We start from the raw sequence: 15489 nt of genomic DNA, 5'->3' as shown, positions 1-15489 counted from the left end.
CTCGACTTAGGGTTTAAACGGACGTATTCGGATGCCGGAATTTATGTCTTCTCTCGTGAATCTGAAGGACACACCTGCTTAATCATTTTGTATGTCGACGACTTGCTCCTCATGGGCGACTCGAAATTGTTCATCGACAACATCAAGCAGAGACTGTCTTTGGAATACCAGATGACTGATCTGGGAGCTGTCCAGCGTTTCCTTGGTCTACACATTCGTCGAGAACGTCTTGCACGTCGTATCTTCGTTGACCAGGAAGACTATATTCAGTCTGTTTTGGAGAGGTTCCAAATGTCCAACTGCAAGTCTGCAAGGACACCTCTTCCCGCTGGAGCAGTATTAGAGAAGAACACCGACATTGCATCTGAAATTTTCCGAACCCGTTACCAGAGCATTATTGGCAGCATCATGTATGCTATGCTTGGTACTCGCCCAGACATCTCGTTCGCGGTCACGCGTCTGGCGAAGTTTTCTTCAAATCCATCTAAAGAGCATATGAAGTTTGCGTACTATGTCCTGAGATATCTTCAAGGGACAAAGGAACTTGCACTTTGCTACGATGGAGGCTCAAACTCTGGTCTGATCGCCTACTCAGACTCAGACTGGGCTGAAGACCGTGATGATAGGCACTCTACATCTGGCTTTGTTTTCCTCATGGCCAATTGTGTCGTTTCTTGGGTGTCAAGACGCCAACCAACGGTATCTTTGTCTTCAACCGAAGCAGAGTATAAGGCCAGCTCCGACTGCTGTCGTCAGATGGCTTGGCTGCGTCATTTTGGAGAAGAACTGGGAGACAACATGTCTCATCCAACTCCACTTTGTCTTGACAACCAAGGCAACATTTTCCTTGCGGTGAACCCCGCTGTGGATCGCCGCACCAAGCACATAGAAATCCGGTATCACTACATTCGAGAGTTCTACGAACGTGGGGAGATGGACATCTATTTTGTCGCAAGTGAAGACCAACTTGCTGATGCCTTGACCAAGAATGTTCCCTTCAGCGGAATCGAGAAATTCAGGTCTTCGGTTGGCATGATGAGATACTCGACATCTTGAACAAGTGGGAGTGTTGAACTTCCGAGTTTTCAGTGTTCTTATCTTATCAGTTATGTACGGATATGGACTTATGTTCTGCGATGTCAGATTACATACGTTCTTTGATGGACTTTGCCTAGATTACGTCATGTGACTTTAGTCCGGATCATTCCATGATATTCCACGACATTCCTTGATGTTCCATGACGTTCCATATCATTCCTTGATGTCCCATCACGTCTTATATTACTCTTTGATGTTCCATCATGTCTCATATTATTCCTGATGTTCCATCACGTTTCATATATCTCTCCACATCAAACTCCGAGTTTTGGCTTACTCATGCTGCTTACCCGCTTACTCATATCCCCAAAACCTCGGACTTAGTGCTTACTGATGAACCACTGATACAGCATGTGACCTGTATCAAATGTGTATATATACTGGGCTGGTTTGCCCTGTAATGAGAACGATCCTTCGTCCTCTCCTCTGCCTGCCAGCATAGGATCTTCCCTTTGGGACTGGTCTGTTCACTCACTCTTTAGTCCTTCACTGCCACTGGGCTTACTAAGCCTAAAACCTCTTTCTTCAACATGAAACTCGCGCCACGCATCGATGCGAAGCTGCAAGCTACTGCGGCGCCGAATGATCGCAGCTTGCTGTAAGTCAGTAGCGGTCGAACCAAGGCTCAAAGCGTCTTTCCGAAGACGACGCCTGAGAAGGAGACATGACGTAGATGTCAGTATTAGTCCGAGTCAGACGCTCTGATCTGGCGAGGGGACTCACTGTAGCTCCTCGATTTCCAGCCCTGCAATGATGAGCACGCTGGGCGACACGTCCTCGTGCAACATGGTGGTGCTCCGGTCATCGGCTTGTGCAGCCGCATCCTCCTCTGCAAGGGCACGCCGGACAGAGGCCACTGTGACTGCTGATAACACAGTGAGCACAAGACTTTCCTTCACGACGTGCAGAGAAATACGACATACGATGGCGATGAACGGCAAAGGGGTCATACTCCGCACCATTCTCCCACTCTTCGACAAGCTGCGTCCATTCCGCTACGCGCACGGGATCCGTTTTTTCGCAGATCTCCTCGAATTGTAGGACGTGCGTGCTGCGCTCATCGACGGCATTCTTGACCTTTTCGAGAAGTGTCTTGGCTGTATTGACATTAGCCGTCACATAGGCTGATCATGCATTGAAAACGTACCCAACTGAGTGACCTTACGCCAGTTGTAATCGCCAAATGCGTCGTCGAGGACGTCACGGCGATATCCGGGCCCCATTTCTTTCGTGCTTCCGGAGAAGCCATTTACGGCAGCCCAGCCCCGCTCAACAGCCTCGCCATCCGTACGGCCCACGTGCTTCCTGTAGTTATACGAATACTGCGTTTGACAGGAGGCTTGATGCGCCGGGAGGTGGAACTTTGGAATAAGGAAAGTGATGGTTTTGCGATCGAAGTCCCACTTGGGATCGTATCGTAGCATGCGCTCCCAGAGGTTGACGCTCCATTGGCAGGCGATGTCGTATGACACGACGAGAGCCATCTTCTCGCCTTGCTGGCGCACACTACTCGCAAACAGGTAATCCATGTTCACGTATCTGGGAGGGTTGTTCAGCTTCATTGTCCGTGGTATGTAAAGAGAACGCACCGCTCGCCCTTCTGCAGATCCCCAACAGAACAGGGACGTTTCATGTCATGACGTACACACTCAACAGTCCCCACCCCACTCGCCGCAATCCCTTGGATCCCTCTCATGTTGGCTAGCTTGACAGCATCGTGATTGTTGCACGTGTTCGCGTCGTCCTTCTGCTCGACCTTCCCATGTGTCTGCAAATGCGACTTGTAAGCTCTCTCCTCAACGAAGTAGGCATAGCCATGGTTCAAGCCTGGGTCTGCGACGTCTGTAGACACTTCCTTTCGCTTGAGCCGGAAGTTAGCGTCTATCCCTAAGAACAGCCGGTAGAGCCAGCTGCCGTTTACTTAGCTCTCGGATTTTGTTTATGTTGCCGTGCGCATCGACGTACCTCTTCTCCGGAGGTGCATCCTTCCAATTCGCTGGGAGGTTTATGCCAGGATGCGGACAGGCAGGACATAGTACCGCGCAGGATCCACACGCTGTCGCGTTGACGCCCTTCGGGTCATGACCGCGACCGAAGCGTTTGAGCATCTTCAGATGCATCCACATCCGCGCCATGCGCATGAAACTCGTATATCGGTTCTGCAGCTCTATGAGTAAGCATACTTGACAAATCTTGTGCGTACCTTAACGTCCACCGTTCCCGTGTTATCGGTCAGTCTAGCCAACGTGTTGTAGAACTCGAATCCGGACACCTTTGTTTGGTTTCGCAGGAGATGAAAGAGCTCCATCAACTTGAACGTGCACGCTGTCTTCGGGTCGACTCCAGTCGCCGGGAAGAGCCGGAAACGCAGCAGCTGAATATGCTTCGCTTCAGCGTGTTCACAGCTGCAGTAGTCAAGCGCGACTTCATGGATGCCGCCGATGTCCAGGACAGTGAAATCATCACCAAACGCCCTCGAAGGATTTGCGCATCGTTCCCCAACTGCATGACCGAGTTGTATGCGCAATCCTAGGGCCTTCAGTGTTGTCTTCTGAAACCGTCGGCTGGCCCATCCCTAAGTGCCGGTCCAGGATTGTCAGCACATACAAACACTATGACTTCATAAAATTACCGTACCTCGATCCGATGAAAAGGGTCACACTGATGACGGGAAACAGTACAGTTCCGACAGAAGAGCTGGAGGTCGCAGCAGTCTTCACATCGGTACAGTGTGTCCGTGCTCAGGCATCCCGCGCAAGTCTCGTTTGCAAAGCTTCCACGGCCTTCATGCCGAATAAGCTCGGCTAACCACTCGTCGATATGTTTTGTCCACTCTTTCAGTGGATGGTCCTAGTTCAAGCTTATTAGCAACTGTTAATATGAGCACGGCATCGACATACACCTGCGGTGCGTTTCCGCCTCTTAGTCTCTTCGAGGTACTCTCCGATGTCGATGAAGTTCTCCAGCTGTAGCAACTCGAACGACTCCTCATCTGAGACATTCAGTCTCGGGTTGACTCCACCCCCTCCATCTTCACTGTAGCCAGCTGTCGATGTCCCAGGCGCGTCGTCCTGCAGTGGTTCGCTGCTTCGCTCCGTGGCCGTGATGTAAGCAGTTTGCGTCGAGATTGCCCCAGCTCGAGCCACAAAGGAGGTGTGTTGATGGCGCGTCTTCGCCCGTGAATGACTAGTGCCACGGTCGTCATCGTCGTAGAAGTGAACGCCAGCTTGCGTCCTTCTTCGTTTCTTTGCAATTCCAGACATCGGGACAAGGCGTAGAGTTGCAGTAAAGCCTTAGACGGCCAGTATTGAAAACGTCACTGGGAATACTGAAGTCTGTATAATCCGTATCATTACTAAACTACAACAGGATTCGCACGACACAACTCGCGGTGCGCCACTGCTGATTTGCACGACACGGCTCGCGCCGTCCCGTCGACATCATGAGATCCAGGGGACAAACGATCCGATGAGGATCTGCTCACCGTTTGGAAATGACGTGGCTGTGAACCAGATGCCAATAGAATACCCCCGGACTGCAACAAGAACGACTAATTGAGCGCCATGTCAACGAAATGGGGGGACGAGCTAGTACCAGTTTAGGAGCATCTTCTGATGTGCAGACGAGCGTTGCCTTCCTTGTCATCTAGATTGCAACCCAATCAGTTCGGCAGGAAGACATACTGCGCATCCAGGCTCACAGATTACCCTGGATAGCACGCGCGACACGATTGCAAGTGTATATGCGCTCGAAACACGGTGATGAATTCCTGCCTCCACGTAGCCGAGGTCAGTCAGGATGGGCCACGTAGCAGAATCACTCACAAACTGGGGGCGTTCTCGTGTACATTGTATCCGTGCCCACATGCTAGGCTGCATGTATTTCAGCAGTTGGCCCGGCGCCCGACGGTACTCAGTCGCGTGTGCGAACCCCGCGCGGCACTCCGACTTGCTGTGTTCGTCGTCTCAAACACATTAACCTAGGGGTGATAAGCGGAGGGTAATTGATTTGCAATCTACTACGACGCCGGACTGCGATGATGACGCCTTCTGCCCCTAAAAAGTTATGTTGGAACGGGTATTACAAGTATCATACTACCGATGGTGCTCGATCTGACTCAGCTGGATATCTGCCGTTTCAAGAACCCATCCTCAAGACAACGCCGCGCGAGCAATTACTGCGCCTGCTAGGTACGACTAGAGCTTCCCGCTAGGATAGAGGTCGACTTCTGTCGGCCGTATGTGTGAGTGTCAAAGACGAACAGGCACTGTAGTACCGACATACCTTCGGCGGTCGTGATAGACGGGTTGCTCGTGCAACTGCCATCTCTGGATAAATGACTACGGCCGCAGTGTCAGTACATAACGACGAGACAATACTGCAAGCCTGGATACCTATAACATGGTAGCTCTCGTTGAGGTCCTTGCATTCAAGTCGCGCGCATGCCGACTTCGAAGGACGAGCTAGTAAGGACTTCAACTGAGGACGAGCAAGCAGGGGCAGCACAAGCGGTCGAGGGAGGAGGATATAAGACTGATTAACAGAGCGCATGCTCCGACGTGGCGAGGCTGTGCGTGTGGTTCTGACCAAGCACGAGGCGCCTGGGAGGTGCACCAGATTAGGAAGCTCTAGGCGCCAGAGGGTATCATCGCCTGGCCAATAAGGTGATGAATAACGGTCAGCGCAAATTATTGCTGGGTTGTCTCGACAAGAATCAAGGCTGTAGAGGCTGCACCAGCCTAGTATGGTCCTTTTCTACAGCATATAAGTATGGATATCACGTTGGTACATCGACAGGTATGTTAAGCCTATTAGCACAACCGGCAGACCAAGTGCAGTAGAACTACTGCAGTAGTGGAGAGTCGAAACACTGCGCAGCCTGAAGGAACAGAACACCTTAGTACGATGGTTATCCAGACGTGCAATATATTTCGAGTAAGTCATCATGTATACTCCGCAATGGATACTCGGAATGTGTACTGAATACTCTACTTCAGCTCGGATGCGTTGACGGTGATAGCTCAGGTAACGTGTTGGATTCGAAGTTGGTCCTCATAGTACTTCTGTCCGTCCACCATCTACGTTTGAATTACACCTGTCCAATGCTACCGTACTATACGATTCATACATTGCCATGGGAGCAATTCGTTAATGTATGCAGCCTGGTAAGCATCACGTCCAACTCTCAGCAGCTCTACTTCCACAGCAAGACAGCAAATGATTCTACTTGCCCATTCAAGACCTATCGTACGTGCAACGTTTTCTATGGCGTCGCTCTGCTGCTCAGTGCCCGTTGACATCTCCCAACCAGCGATACGTGCTTCGAGCTCTCTAGTAGCATCGGTGATAGCAAACTCGACGTCGACACTCTGATCCATCCACTTTCCGTACCGCCTGCTTCCCTCGGTCCGATAGCGACGGTGCTGACCGGAGTTGAGTACCAGAGGGATCTCCTCATCGGTAGGCTCATCTGAGTCCTCGTCTGGGATCGGGGCAAAGAAGGCTTCTTCTGGGTCCATGGGAGGATGAGGGGAGAACAAGGGTGTCGGCAAGCTGAGGACGTATGGCATGATGTACAAGCCAAGATCCGGTATGTCCAACGACGTTGCGAGGGTACGAAATGAGGCACGCGCCGTGGCCTGAATCCATCAGGAAAAACCTCCCCTGAGAAATACTTAGTGGATACGGAAATTCTTCGTAATACGAGGAGACTGAGTAATCTCGAATGCTTACCACATCATTCATGATAATGCCTGTAATTCTCCATGTCCACGTACACCCCTGGAGAATGTCTGTAAAATTCGCAGTAATCTATGAGCACACAACTAAAACTCAAAGACGGCCACAAGCCCAGTAATCACAGATAGTGCACTGCTTTTACCAACATCTCTTTGAGCAGCTTTGATGCTCAGTTGCAGGGCTGACACAGAGCACGTTTCGAGAGGGAGAATGAGCAATATATTGGGACTATGTGATAAGTACTACAGTCTAAGAGCACGACAGGATCCCCTCGCATTCGTACCCGTATTGCCCGGTACCGGGCTATTGCTCCACTCAATCCCACTCGGTGGACTCGTTGTATCGGCGGGCGGAGGGTAGGTCATTGTCGTACCGTACGGCACGCTCACGCTCACGTGCCACATGTGCCGTCGCGGGCGTGTGGATGTATTACTAGGCGGCGGAGAGCTCGAGGCTGAGCAAGCACGTCTGCTACTTCATCGCGCGAGGTTGGGCTGCATGGATATCAGCGTGCACGTCACGACGCACAGGGCTCGGCACGGGTGGCTCGGTACGGAGGGCTCGGCGTGGGGGATGGCCATGCTGGTGGTGTGGAGAAACTCACCTGCATCGCCAGCCGTGCTGGCCATGGCATCCCTTCCACTCAGCCCGTTCTTCCGTTGCGAGTCTCCAGCAACGCTGGAGCTTATTGCGGTTGCGTACGACGTGAGTTTGAGGGGGGGGGGGGTACGACGTGTTCCCTGCGTCTTGTGAGTGGGCCTGCCTGTGTAGGGCCGCTCACCCTCCCGCCTGCTCATTGCCATGCCAATAGTCGCGGCGCACTCGTCGGCCGTGTCTGTGTGCTGGGCGTTCGCCCAGCACGCTCGCGATTGCCGTGCGTGTTGTGCGACACCTCACCGTGCCTCATGCCCGGCTGCTTGCCTGGTCACTTGTGTTCGCGTTCGTCGGCCGTGTCTGCGTGTCGGGCATCCACTCAGCGCGCTCGCGGTTGGCGTGTGCACGCTGTCGACTGGTCACTCGCCCGGTGTGCTCGCGGGGTCGGCGTGCGCGCCCAGGCCCTGCCCCACATTCCCTGTGAGCTAGCTCGCTCGCGTGCAGCGATGTTACTCACCCTGGTCGTACGCACTGCGTGGTCCTCAACTCCATGACACCGAGTCTCGGAGACACCACAACGCGGGTGACGCAGTGGCGGCAGCGATGGTGGTGAGAATAGCGCAGCGGGACGGGACACAGTGGCAGCGAGGCGGGGGAATGACGGACGCGATGCGCGGGTCGCGGAGACAGTGACAGACGCTAGTGGACAGTGATGGAGGTGACGTGCGACAGCGGCGGGGATGGTGGTAGGGCGCGGAGGGCGACAGTGCTGCATGGATTAACTCGTTGACCCACCTCGCCGGCGAGGAGGTCATGCACGCTACTTACCTGCATATGTCCGTCCTCACGTACCCCGGCGCCATCGAGTCGCCACGTCATGCTGCTTTCGCCGCCCAGAAGCCTGTCTTGCCGTCTGCTCCCGCCGAGGTAGCTCCCATGCTTGATGGCTAGCCCGTGTTGCGGCGAGGATGCGGTCTTGAAGGTGGAGAACACTGTCGGCCAGGGCGAGAAACGCGAGGAGCCCGGTCACAGCGGAGACTTAGCTGTGGGAATTTGGATGCGCAGCGCGTGCCCGAACCTCACCGTGTGCGTTGTTGAGCTGGCGGGGAAATGACGTGAGGGTCTGGTGTACAAGGGACGAGATGGGCAGGCTCGTACTGCGGGAGGGCGAGCTGGTCGTACGCACTGTGAGGTCTTGACTTGCGTTGTCGCGCAAAGTCCCTGTACCCGCACCCCCGTGGGACTCCTGTCGTATAAGGTAACTCCGACAGCGCTTGCGTCCGTCCAGCGGCGCACAAGTGCTGACCTCCTCTCAGGCTCTCTTCACTCCCTCCTCCCCAGCCTCGCCCTGCGCCGCTCGCCCGCTACTCGCACGCACAACCTCAAGGTCGTGAAGCACGGCCGCCATATGAAGTAATCGACCCATGATGGGCCGTCAGAACGTACGTGTGCGCTGCGGCCGCTTTGACATGTCAGCACGCGTCCAAAGCGACAAGCTGGCAGCACATAAAGAGCACCGACGACGCCGCAAAGGCGTCGTCAGTGCGCTCACGAAGGCCGCGGTCACAGAGTAGAGGGATGGCGAGGCCGAGAGGCCGCACAAAAGGTATGTGGCATGTACTATACGCTCTGTTGGCCTTCCCACAGCCTGACTCACCATCATATCTCCCTCCATACTCCTTCCGAGCCTCGCCCGTGTCGCTATGACATGTGGGTCTTGTCTATCCATCACCACGTCACCGCTGACCCAGCAAGCGAGCGACCACCGACCTGCCCGTTTACGTGTCTGTTGGTTTCATCGGCTCGCTTGTTCCTTTACCAGTAAGTGGCCTGCATGCTCACTCATTTGCACATATACCCGTTCACTGGCTTGTTTGCTTCACGCCAGGTTGATGCTGCTCACTCTCGGCACAAGATAACCAGGTACGAAATTTCTTTGTGCGCCTCAGAGTCCCGATCTCACGCAATGTATGCATATTATGTATGCATCACGGTCGCTGTGGCGCTACGGAATCTCAATGATAGACATCTGGTACGTGTTGAGCCGTATCTTCCAGCTGGTCTACCATTGTCTCAGTGCGTATGTACCCCGGTCCCCATTGCTCCGACGTCTGCGTGAAGCTGATGACCCACAGCTGGCATGCTACCTTGCGCGATTCAACCAACCCGAGACCGAGATAGACTACCAGCTCCCGCATTACAGAAAACGTGTCGTGCCCACGCTCACGCGGCACTTCGCCCTCGAGCGCCTGCGCGACTCAATTTTCTTCTGTTCTACGCTCGTGCGCCCGGACTAGCACGTCTTCGTGCACCTCCTCCCCTGGACGCTGCCTACATCGGCACTGGGAGCTGCGGCAAGACTGCGGGCGGCGAGGAAGAAAGCGAGGATGCGGGGCCAGTCCAGGTATGGGTCCAGTTTGGTGACTGCAAGCTGTTTGCGGATGGCATGCGCCGGCTCGTGGAGGCGTTATGCGTGGAGGGTGTGCGTGTGCGGAGCGACGAGGGGTGGGCTCCATGCGGTGATTCGCCCAGTTGGTGAGGCTTGTGTGGGCGGGGTAATTATTCGTTGGGATGCAGACCCACGGCATGCTTGCAGCTGGGCATTGTACATATGTCACTGAATGTAATGACTATCCTCTAATAAAATATGTCTGCTATATGGGTGTATTGTATGTATTGTGGATGACAGAAGTGACAAATGCAACAATGAGTGGACGGAATATGTCGGTAAAATGGGCATAGTACTCTATGAATGCTTGACAATTACTGAGTATTAGCTCGTAATTCACAATGGAAGAGGTTGGACTAGCTAATGTCACCGTATATCAAAATCGTAGGAATGCACAACATTACCTGCTATTACCGCATGTGACTCGGTATTACTGGGTATTACTGGGCATTCACAGGGGAAGTTTTTCCTGATGTCCCTGGAGGGATATCGGCTATCTGCCTCCAAAAGGGGCTCGCGTAGTGACCGATGCGGGTGGTGTACGCGACACGCTTCAGCGAGGTCCGTTTTGCACGGCCGCTGTGATACCCATATGTTCATTTCAGTATCATAGCTGATCACAGGCACGGACATGATTCCCAACCTTACAGTGCTTGCATAGTTCGCTTGCTGCTCCCGCTTTGCCGTGCGTTTCTCATCGGCAGTGAGATACTTTGGCCGACGGCCCATGCCTGACTGTTGGCAGGAGAGGAGGATCTACTAGTACTGCGACATGAGTTGCGGAAGCTATATAATCGCCCGCGGCCGGCAGAAACCGATGGCACGCGCAGGTGGAGTTTAGAAGGGGGCAAGTCAGCCGTGCGAATAGCATACTCGGGTGCACAACGTAACGAGACATCATATATTTCCTAGAATGGCTGGTGGCGAAGACGTGCAGACAATTCTTCTAGATCGCTACTTATGGCAGAATGATCCGGACATTACCCAACGCAGCAGAGTCGAGGAACGCAGCCAACGCCGCCGCGAATGTTGGATAGCGCACCTGCGCCGAATCTGGGACTCTCGTCACAAGGGGCGTTACGTTGTGCCTGCGATCAACGGATGAATAAACCACAACAGCACTGTAGGGGAAACCCACACACCATCCAACAAAAACACCCACGGCGCGCCCCCTTGTCACGGCGTAGTAGCGGGCTCCAAGCCCAGAACCCTCGGGATCGCGAGTACCTTGGCCATCATGCCCGCCATGCCCTCCGCACCTGCCGCACCCGCCTTGTCCACCGCACCCACCAGGCCCACTGTCACCGCCGTGTCCGCCGTGTCCGCCGTGTCCATGTCCGTCGTGTCCGCCGTGGCCATGTCCGCCGTGTCCGCTGGGCCCGCCACCTGACCCACACCCGCCACGTCCGCCACGCCCATAGTGCCCACTGCACTCGCCATGGCCGTCATCCATGTCATCGTCGTAGCGGTGACCATGGTCATTAACACCGCTGCGATCGTAAGATGCTGCGCTGACAGGGGAAGTCGGACGGACGTACGGTCCACCGCGAGCATGCGGACGTTGTGCGTGCGGCGTTGGACTCGGAGAGGCCGAGCGGGCCAGCACAGGCGCCAACTGAGCGACAGCTGCGGGGTCGCAAGCCGGCTGAGAAGACGTCGGCAGGGTACCTTGCTGCATGCTGGCGCCCGGTTGTACTTGGTTATCCGCGCCCCCCATATCTTCGTAATCCGAACTGACTATGAGCGGAGTACATTAGTTAAGAGGTGGAATGACGACAGAAGCCACTCACTGGTAGGCTCGGGGGGCGGAGGCCCGACCGCGTCCCACAACCGTCGATCTATACAGAGTTATGACATCGAAGCTCGCCGAACGAGAGGTAGTAGACGACACTCACCTTCGTCACGGTCGACAACTAGTTGCAGAGCAGCAATCATTTGCTGCAGCATATCGACGTTGAAGGCCGGTGTCGGATTGGGAGGGTCCCGCGCCGTGTCCTTGCCCTTGCCGACCATTGCAAGGAGAGGGAGAAATCAAGGGTACTGGGGCTGGTACGTAGATTGACCGGTGATTTATACTATCGCATCATCCACGCGATTGGCTATGTAGCGCGCCATGCGCCACGCATCCCCACGACTTGATTCAGGGAAGGCTTCGATCCGAGTGGTCGGTCTTGGGCCGGTCCTCGCTAAACACGGAGGACGCTAGTGATGAACGAGATCGAGTGGAGCGCACTCACCTGAAGCGATGCCGTAGTAGAAAGCGAGCGAGCCTTCCACATGGCAACGAATGCTTCGGCGCATCAATACTTTGCAGAGCGTCGGGGCACTTGATAATGTGAGGTGCCATGCCGACTTGCTCGGCCGCAATTTCGTCCCAAAATGTAGAAGGGCCGCCCCATGCGCAGAAAACCTGAAACGACAGGTTTCATATGTCGCAGAATAATATTATTGGCTGAATATCACATACTTTGAGGGGACAAAACCCGGAGGAGGCATGATATATCACTCCTGTGGCCGGAGTCAACGCACTCGAGGCGGTTCGAACTCAAGCTATACGCACTGTATCTCCACCTCTATGGCTCCCCAGCGCTGGACGACCGAAGAGCAATTCCAATGGCTCGTGTCTTGGGGGTCTTCGTTCCGCCAACACCGCGAGGCCGGCACTCTGTCACGTTTCTGGCCCGAGGTCGGCCGCGAGTGGTTCAAGGTCTTCCCAGAGCGGAACACCCTCTACCCAGACTTCCACGGCCCGCTCACGGAGGATGAGGCGGCTGCGTTGGATAAGGCAATAGGGAACCGTGCAAAGGTAGCACTGCACGTTTTGATGATGTCGAACGCGCCTGCTGACCTGTTATGATTATCAGCGACTGCGCAACTGGTTCAACAACAAAAATGGTCAGAAAGCACGCAGAGCGGAGTCTGCTCGTGTCGACCTAAACATCTTGAAGCCCCGAGGCCGACGGGCCTTGCAAGCCACAGAGGTTTACTCTCGCAAGTACTACAAGGATCGCGTGAAACCGCTGGTCGACGATGCCCTCAAATCCGGGGACTACGACAAAACTGCGCGACTCAACCTGATTAAGCGTCTGACACGCGAGACGTACGAGGACGAGTCTCCCGAGATCAAGGCCGAAGTTGAGGCCGAGGTACTCGCCGCGAGGCAGGAGCTTGTTGAGTCCAGTGATGAGGGAGGCGATGGCGACAACGAGGAGCGTGACACGACACCTGCGAGCTCCGTTAACGCCGTGTATCGCCAGGCGTAAGTTCCTCACGATCATATATGATCAATCATAGCTGACGTCGACGCTTTCAAGGGCGGTGGATAACTTACCTGCTATGCTGCGACAGTTGTTTGCTGAGCTGCGACGTCGCACGGGATGGTACTTCTACACGGTTGGAGCAGGGTTGAATGACGAGGGGAGGGTGTCGAGCATGGCGTAGGTCGCAGTAATTGACTGGATTAAGTGATGTACTTATGTGTTATCATGCACTTAGCTTTCACGAAGAGGGTTCCAATGCCGTCGACTTCGGCATGTCGACGCCGGACTTCAGAGGCAATTTTGTACGGCCATTCATTGAACATGTCAAAGATTTGTTGGGTGAGCATCTACAACGTTCCGGCAGACCACTGTGTGCTTACCGAAGCCCATGAACCTCAGCCATGGACGATACTGGTGAACCACTCCCTGCGGATGACGTTGTGCCGAACGTTCCAGCCGAGGACCAGCCCAACGTCAACCTCGGCGCAATCGAAGCGGGAGAAGCCATTGCACAGAACGCGCTTCCTTCAGTCAGCAGCCCGCCGTCTCCCGCTTCTGAACACGACGCGATGTTGCCTCCAGCTGGTCCCAATATAGCACCTTCGCCTCCATCCACCGGTCTGCAGCCATCGGCACCGTCTCCACCTGCTTCTCAGGAGCAAGATGCGATGCTGCCGACGGCCGTGGCCTCCAGCGCAAACACGACGACTAGCAACGCATCTGGGACGGGGGAAGTGAACGAGGATGCAGTCCAGCCCAACAACGGCTATGCTGCTGGCCCCAGCACCAGCGCGTACGTTGATGACGAGTACGATTACTCGCTCCTCAAAGACCTCCCCTACGGAGGCTTCTCCGAGTTCAATCCCGACCCGCCTCGTCTGCCTCCAACCACGTTTTCTGAGGAGTTGATGGGCTTCAGCCAACCCGCCATGATGCCTAAAGAAATGGGAGCACCGTCAGGGGTGCGCGAGCTCAACAACTCGGCGACTGCACGTTACGCGACACCCTCCACGACAGGCTCTCTCAGTCGCGATGTATTCCCTTCGCCAGGGAAGCCTATTCCGACTTGGAATATGCAGATGTACTCCTTCCCATCCCATCCTCACTCGAGTAGCCGGCTTGCCGAGTCCTTACCCAGCGTGCACGCTGATGCCCCGCTTGCGTCCTCCTCGCACGGGTTTCCTGATCCTTTGTACTCTGTATCTGCCGCTCGGCCTGCGATGTTTACACAGGCTACTCCGAGTCTGTCTGTTCAGTCAACCACTACAGCTACGCCTGCTGCTGCGACCCTGTCTGCTCAGTCCAAAGCAGCATCGCCAGGCGGCGTGCGCACTTATGACCCGTCTGCGTCCTCCTCGCAGGGTCCTCCTCATTCTTCGCCTGCCTTGTCTGCTGCCCCGCCTGCACCGTCAATGCCGGCGGCTGCGTCTGTTCAGTCATCCGCCGCTACGCCCACTGCTGCAACCCAGTCTGCTCGGCCCTCAGTAACAACGCCCGACCCGGCCCCTCCCGCTTCCGCTGACAACAATGTGCCGGCCTTGTCCACGTCGCCCAAAGCCCATGTATCCCTGCCTCCAATCCCACCGCGGGGTGCTTCAAGGTCACTGTCTGCAGCCATCGCGGGCAGCTATCTACAGCGCCACAACATCGAGCGTGGAAACCATATCACATCTCCTACGGTTCCTAGCGCTGCGTCTCGAACCGTCCCCTCGCTGCCTGCTACCCCAGCTCAGGCAGCAGGCAATGGCGCTGCTGCTCAGCCAATCATTCGGTCTGATCATGGAACGCCTTCGCACACCGGTGCTAGGCCGCCTCGCTCCTCGCCCATCGGTCCACCCGAGAGTCCTACTCCAGCCATTCCTCCACCAACGCAGACCACGATGAACAAACAAACCGAATTGAGGGACTCACCGAGTAGCGATCCAACAGCAGCCGACTCAGCACCGGCTGACGCGGCGCTGGATGTGCAGACCCAGGGTAGTGTTGCGGGAGGCCGAGGTCGTCGGGACCGCCGTGCACCAATCCAACCCGACGGTACACGCGCCGATGGGCCTACGATTCGCGCTCAAAAGAAGAGTACTGATACACAAAAGGCAACACCAGCTGGAGGTAGCCGTGGCTCCGGGTCTTCGAAGAGGAAGGCGATTGATAACTCGGCGGAGGAGCCACGGGGGTCGAAGAAACGGCGATGAGTGCCGCGCATGTTCGACGTTCGCCTGGCCTTCGTGTGTGTTATGTAGTTGCGTAGGTATTGTAACCCAGAACGTTCTTCGTAGACCAAGTTATGGCGTTGTTGATGTCTTGCGCGGGATAACCTCGAATCGGTGTGCCAGTAAGTTACCAGGCTGC

At 55.2% G+C, this 15489-nt stretch overlaps 3 protein-coding genes across 3 annotated transcripts; 1 reads left to right on the top strand and 2 right to left on the bottom strand.

Annotated features, from left to right (window-relative positions):
- Positions 1–1565: 1565 nt before the first annotated feature.
- C8Q71DRAFT_703842 (uncharacterized protein) lies at positions 1566–3948 on the bottom strand (the record flags this gene model as incomplete). The annotated part of the gene is made up of 8 exons (XM_047920341.1): positions 1566–1749; positions 1822–1963; positions 2022–2195; positions 2246–2637; positions 2688–3008; positions 3064–3257; positions 3302–3673; positions 3736–3948. Coding segments are annotated over 8 exons (1992 nt in total), but the record flags the coding sequence as incomplete, so codon positions are not given.
- A 7108-nt stretch (positions 3949–11056) lies between these two features.
- C8Q71DRAFT_856076 (uncharacterized protein) lies at positions 11057–11893 on the bottom strand (the record flags this gene model as incomplete). The annotated part of the gene is made up of 4 exons (XM_047927254.1): positions 11057–11391; positions 11441–11617; positions 11671–11718; positions 11776–11893. 4 exons carry the CDS (start codon positions 11891–11893, stop codon positions 11057–11059), a joined length of 678 nt encoding a protein of 225 aa, XP_047781216.1.
- Positions 11894–12455: 562 nt separating this feature from the next.
- C8Q71DRAFT_856075 (uncharacterized protein) lies at positions 12456–15332 on the top strand (the record flags this gene model as incomplete). The annotated part of the gene is made up of 5 exons (XM_047927253.1): positions 12456–12686; positions 12745–13139; positions 13195–13317; positions 13376–13479; positions 13540–15332. 5 exons carry the CDS (start codon positions 12456–12458, stop codon positions 15330–15332), a joined length of 2646 nt encoding a protein of 881 aa, XP_047781215.1.
- Positions 15333–15489: the final 157 nt, after the last annotated feature.

The sequence above is a fragment of the Rhodofomes roseus genome, assembly GCF_022264815.1.
Source record: "Rhodofomes roseus strain CIRM-BRFM 1785 chromosome Unknown C8Q71scaffold_6, whole genome shotgun sequence".
NCBI lineage: Eukaryota > Fungi > Basidiomycota > Agaricomycetes > Polyporales > Fomitopsidaceae > Rhodofomes > Rhodofomes roseus.
This window is presented reverse-complemented; position numbering and strand designations above follow the sequence as displayed.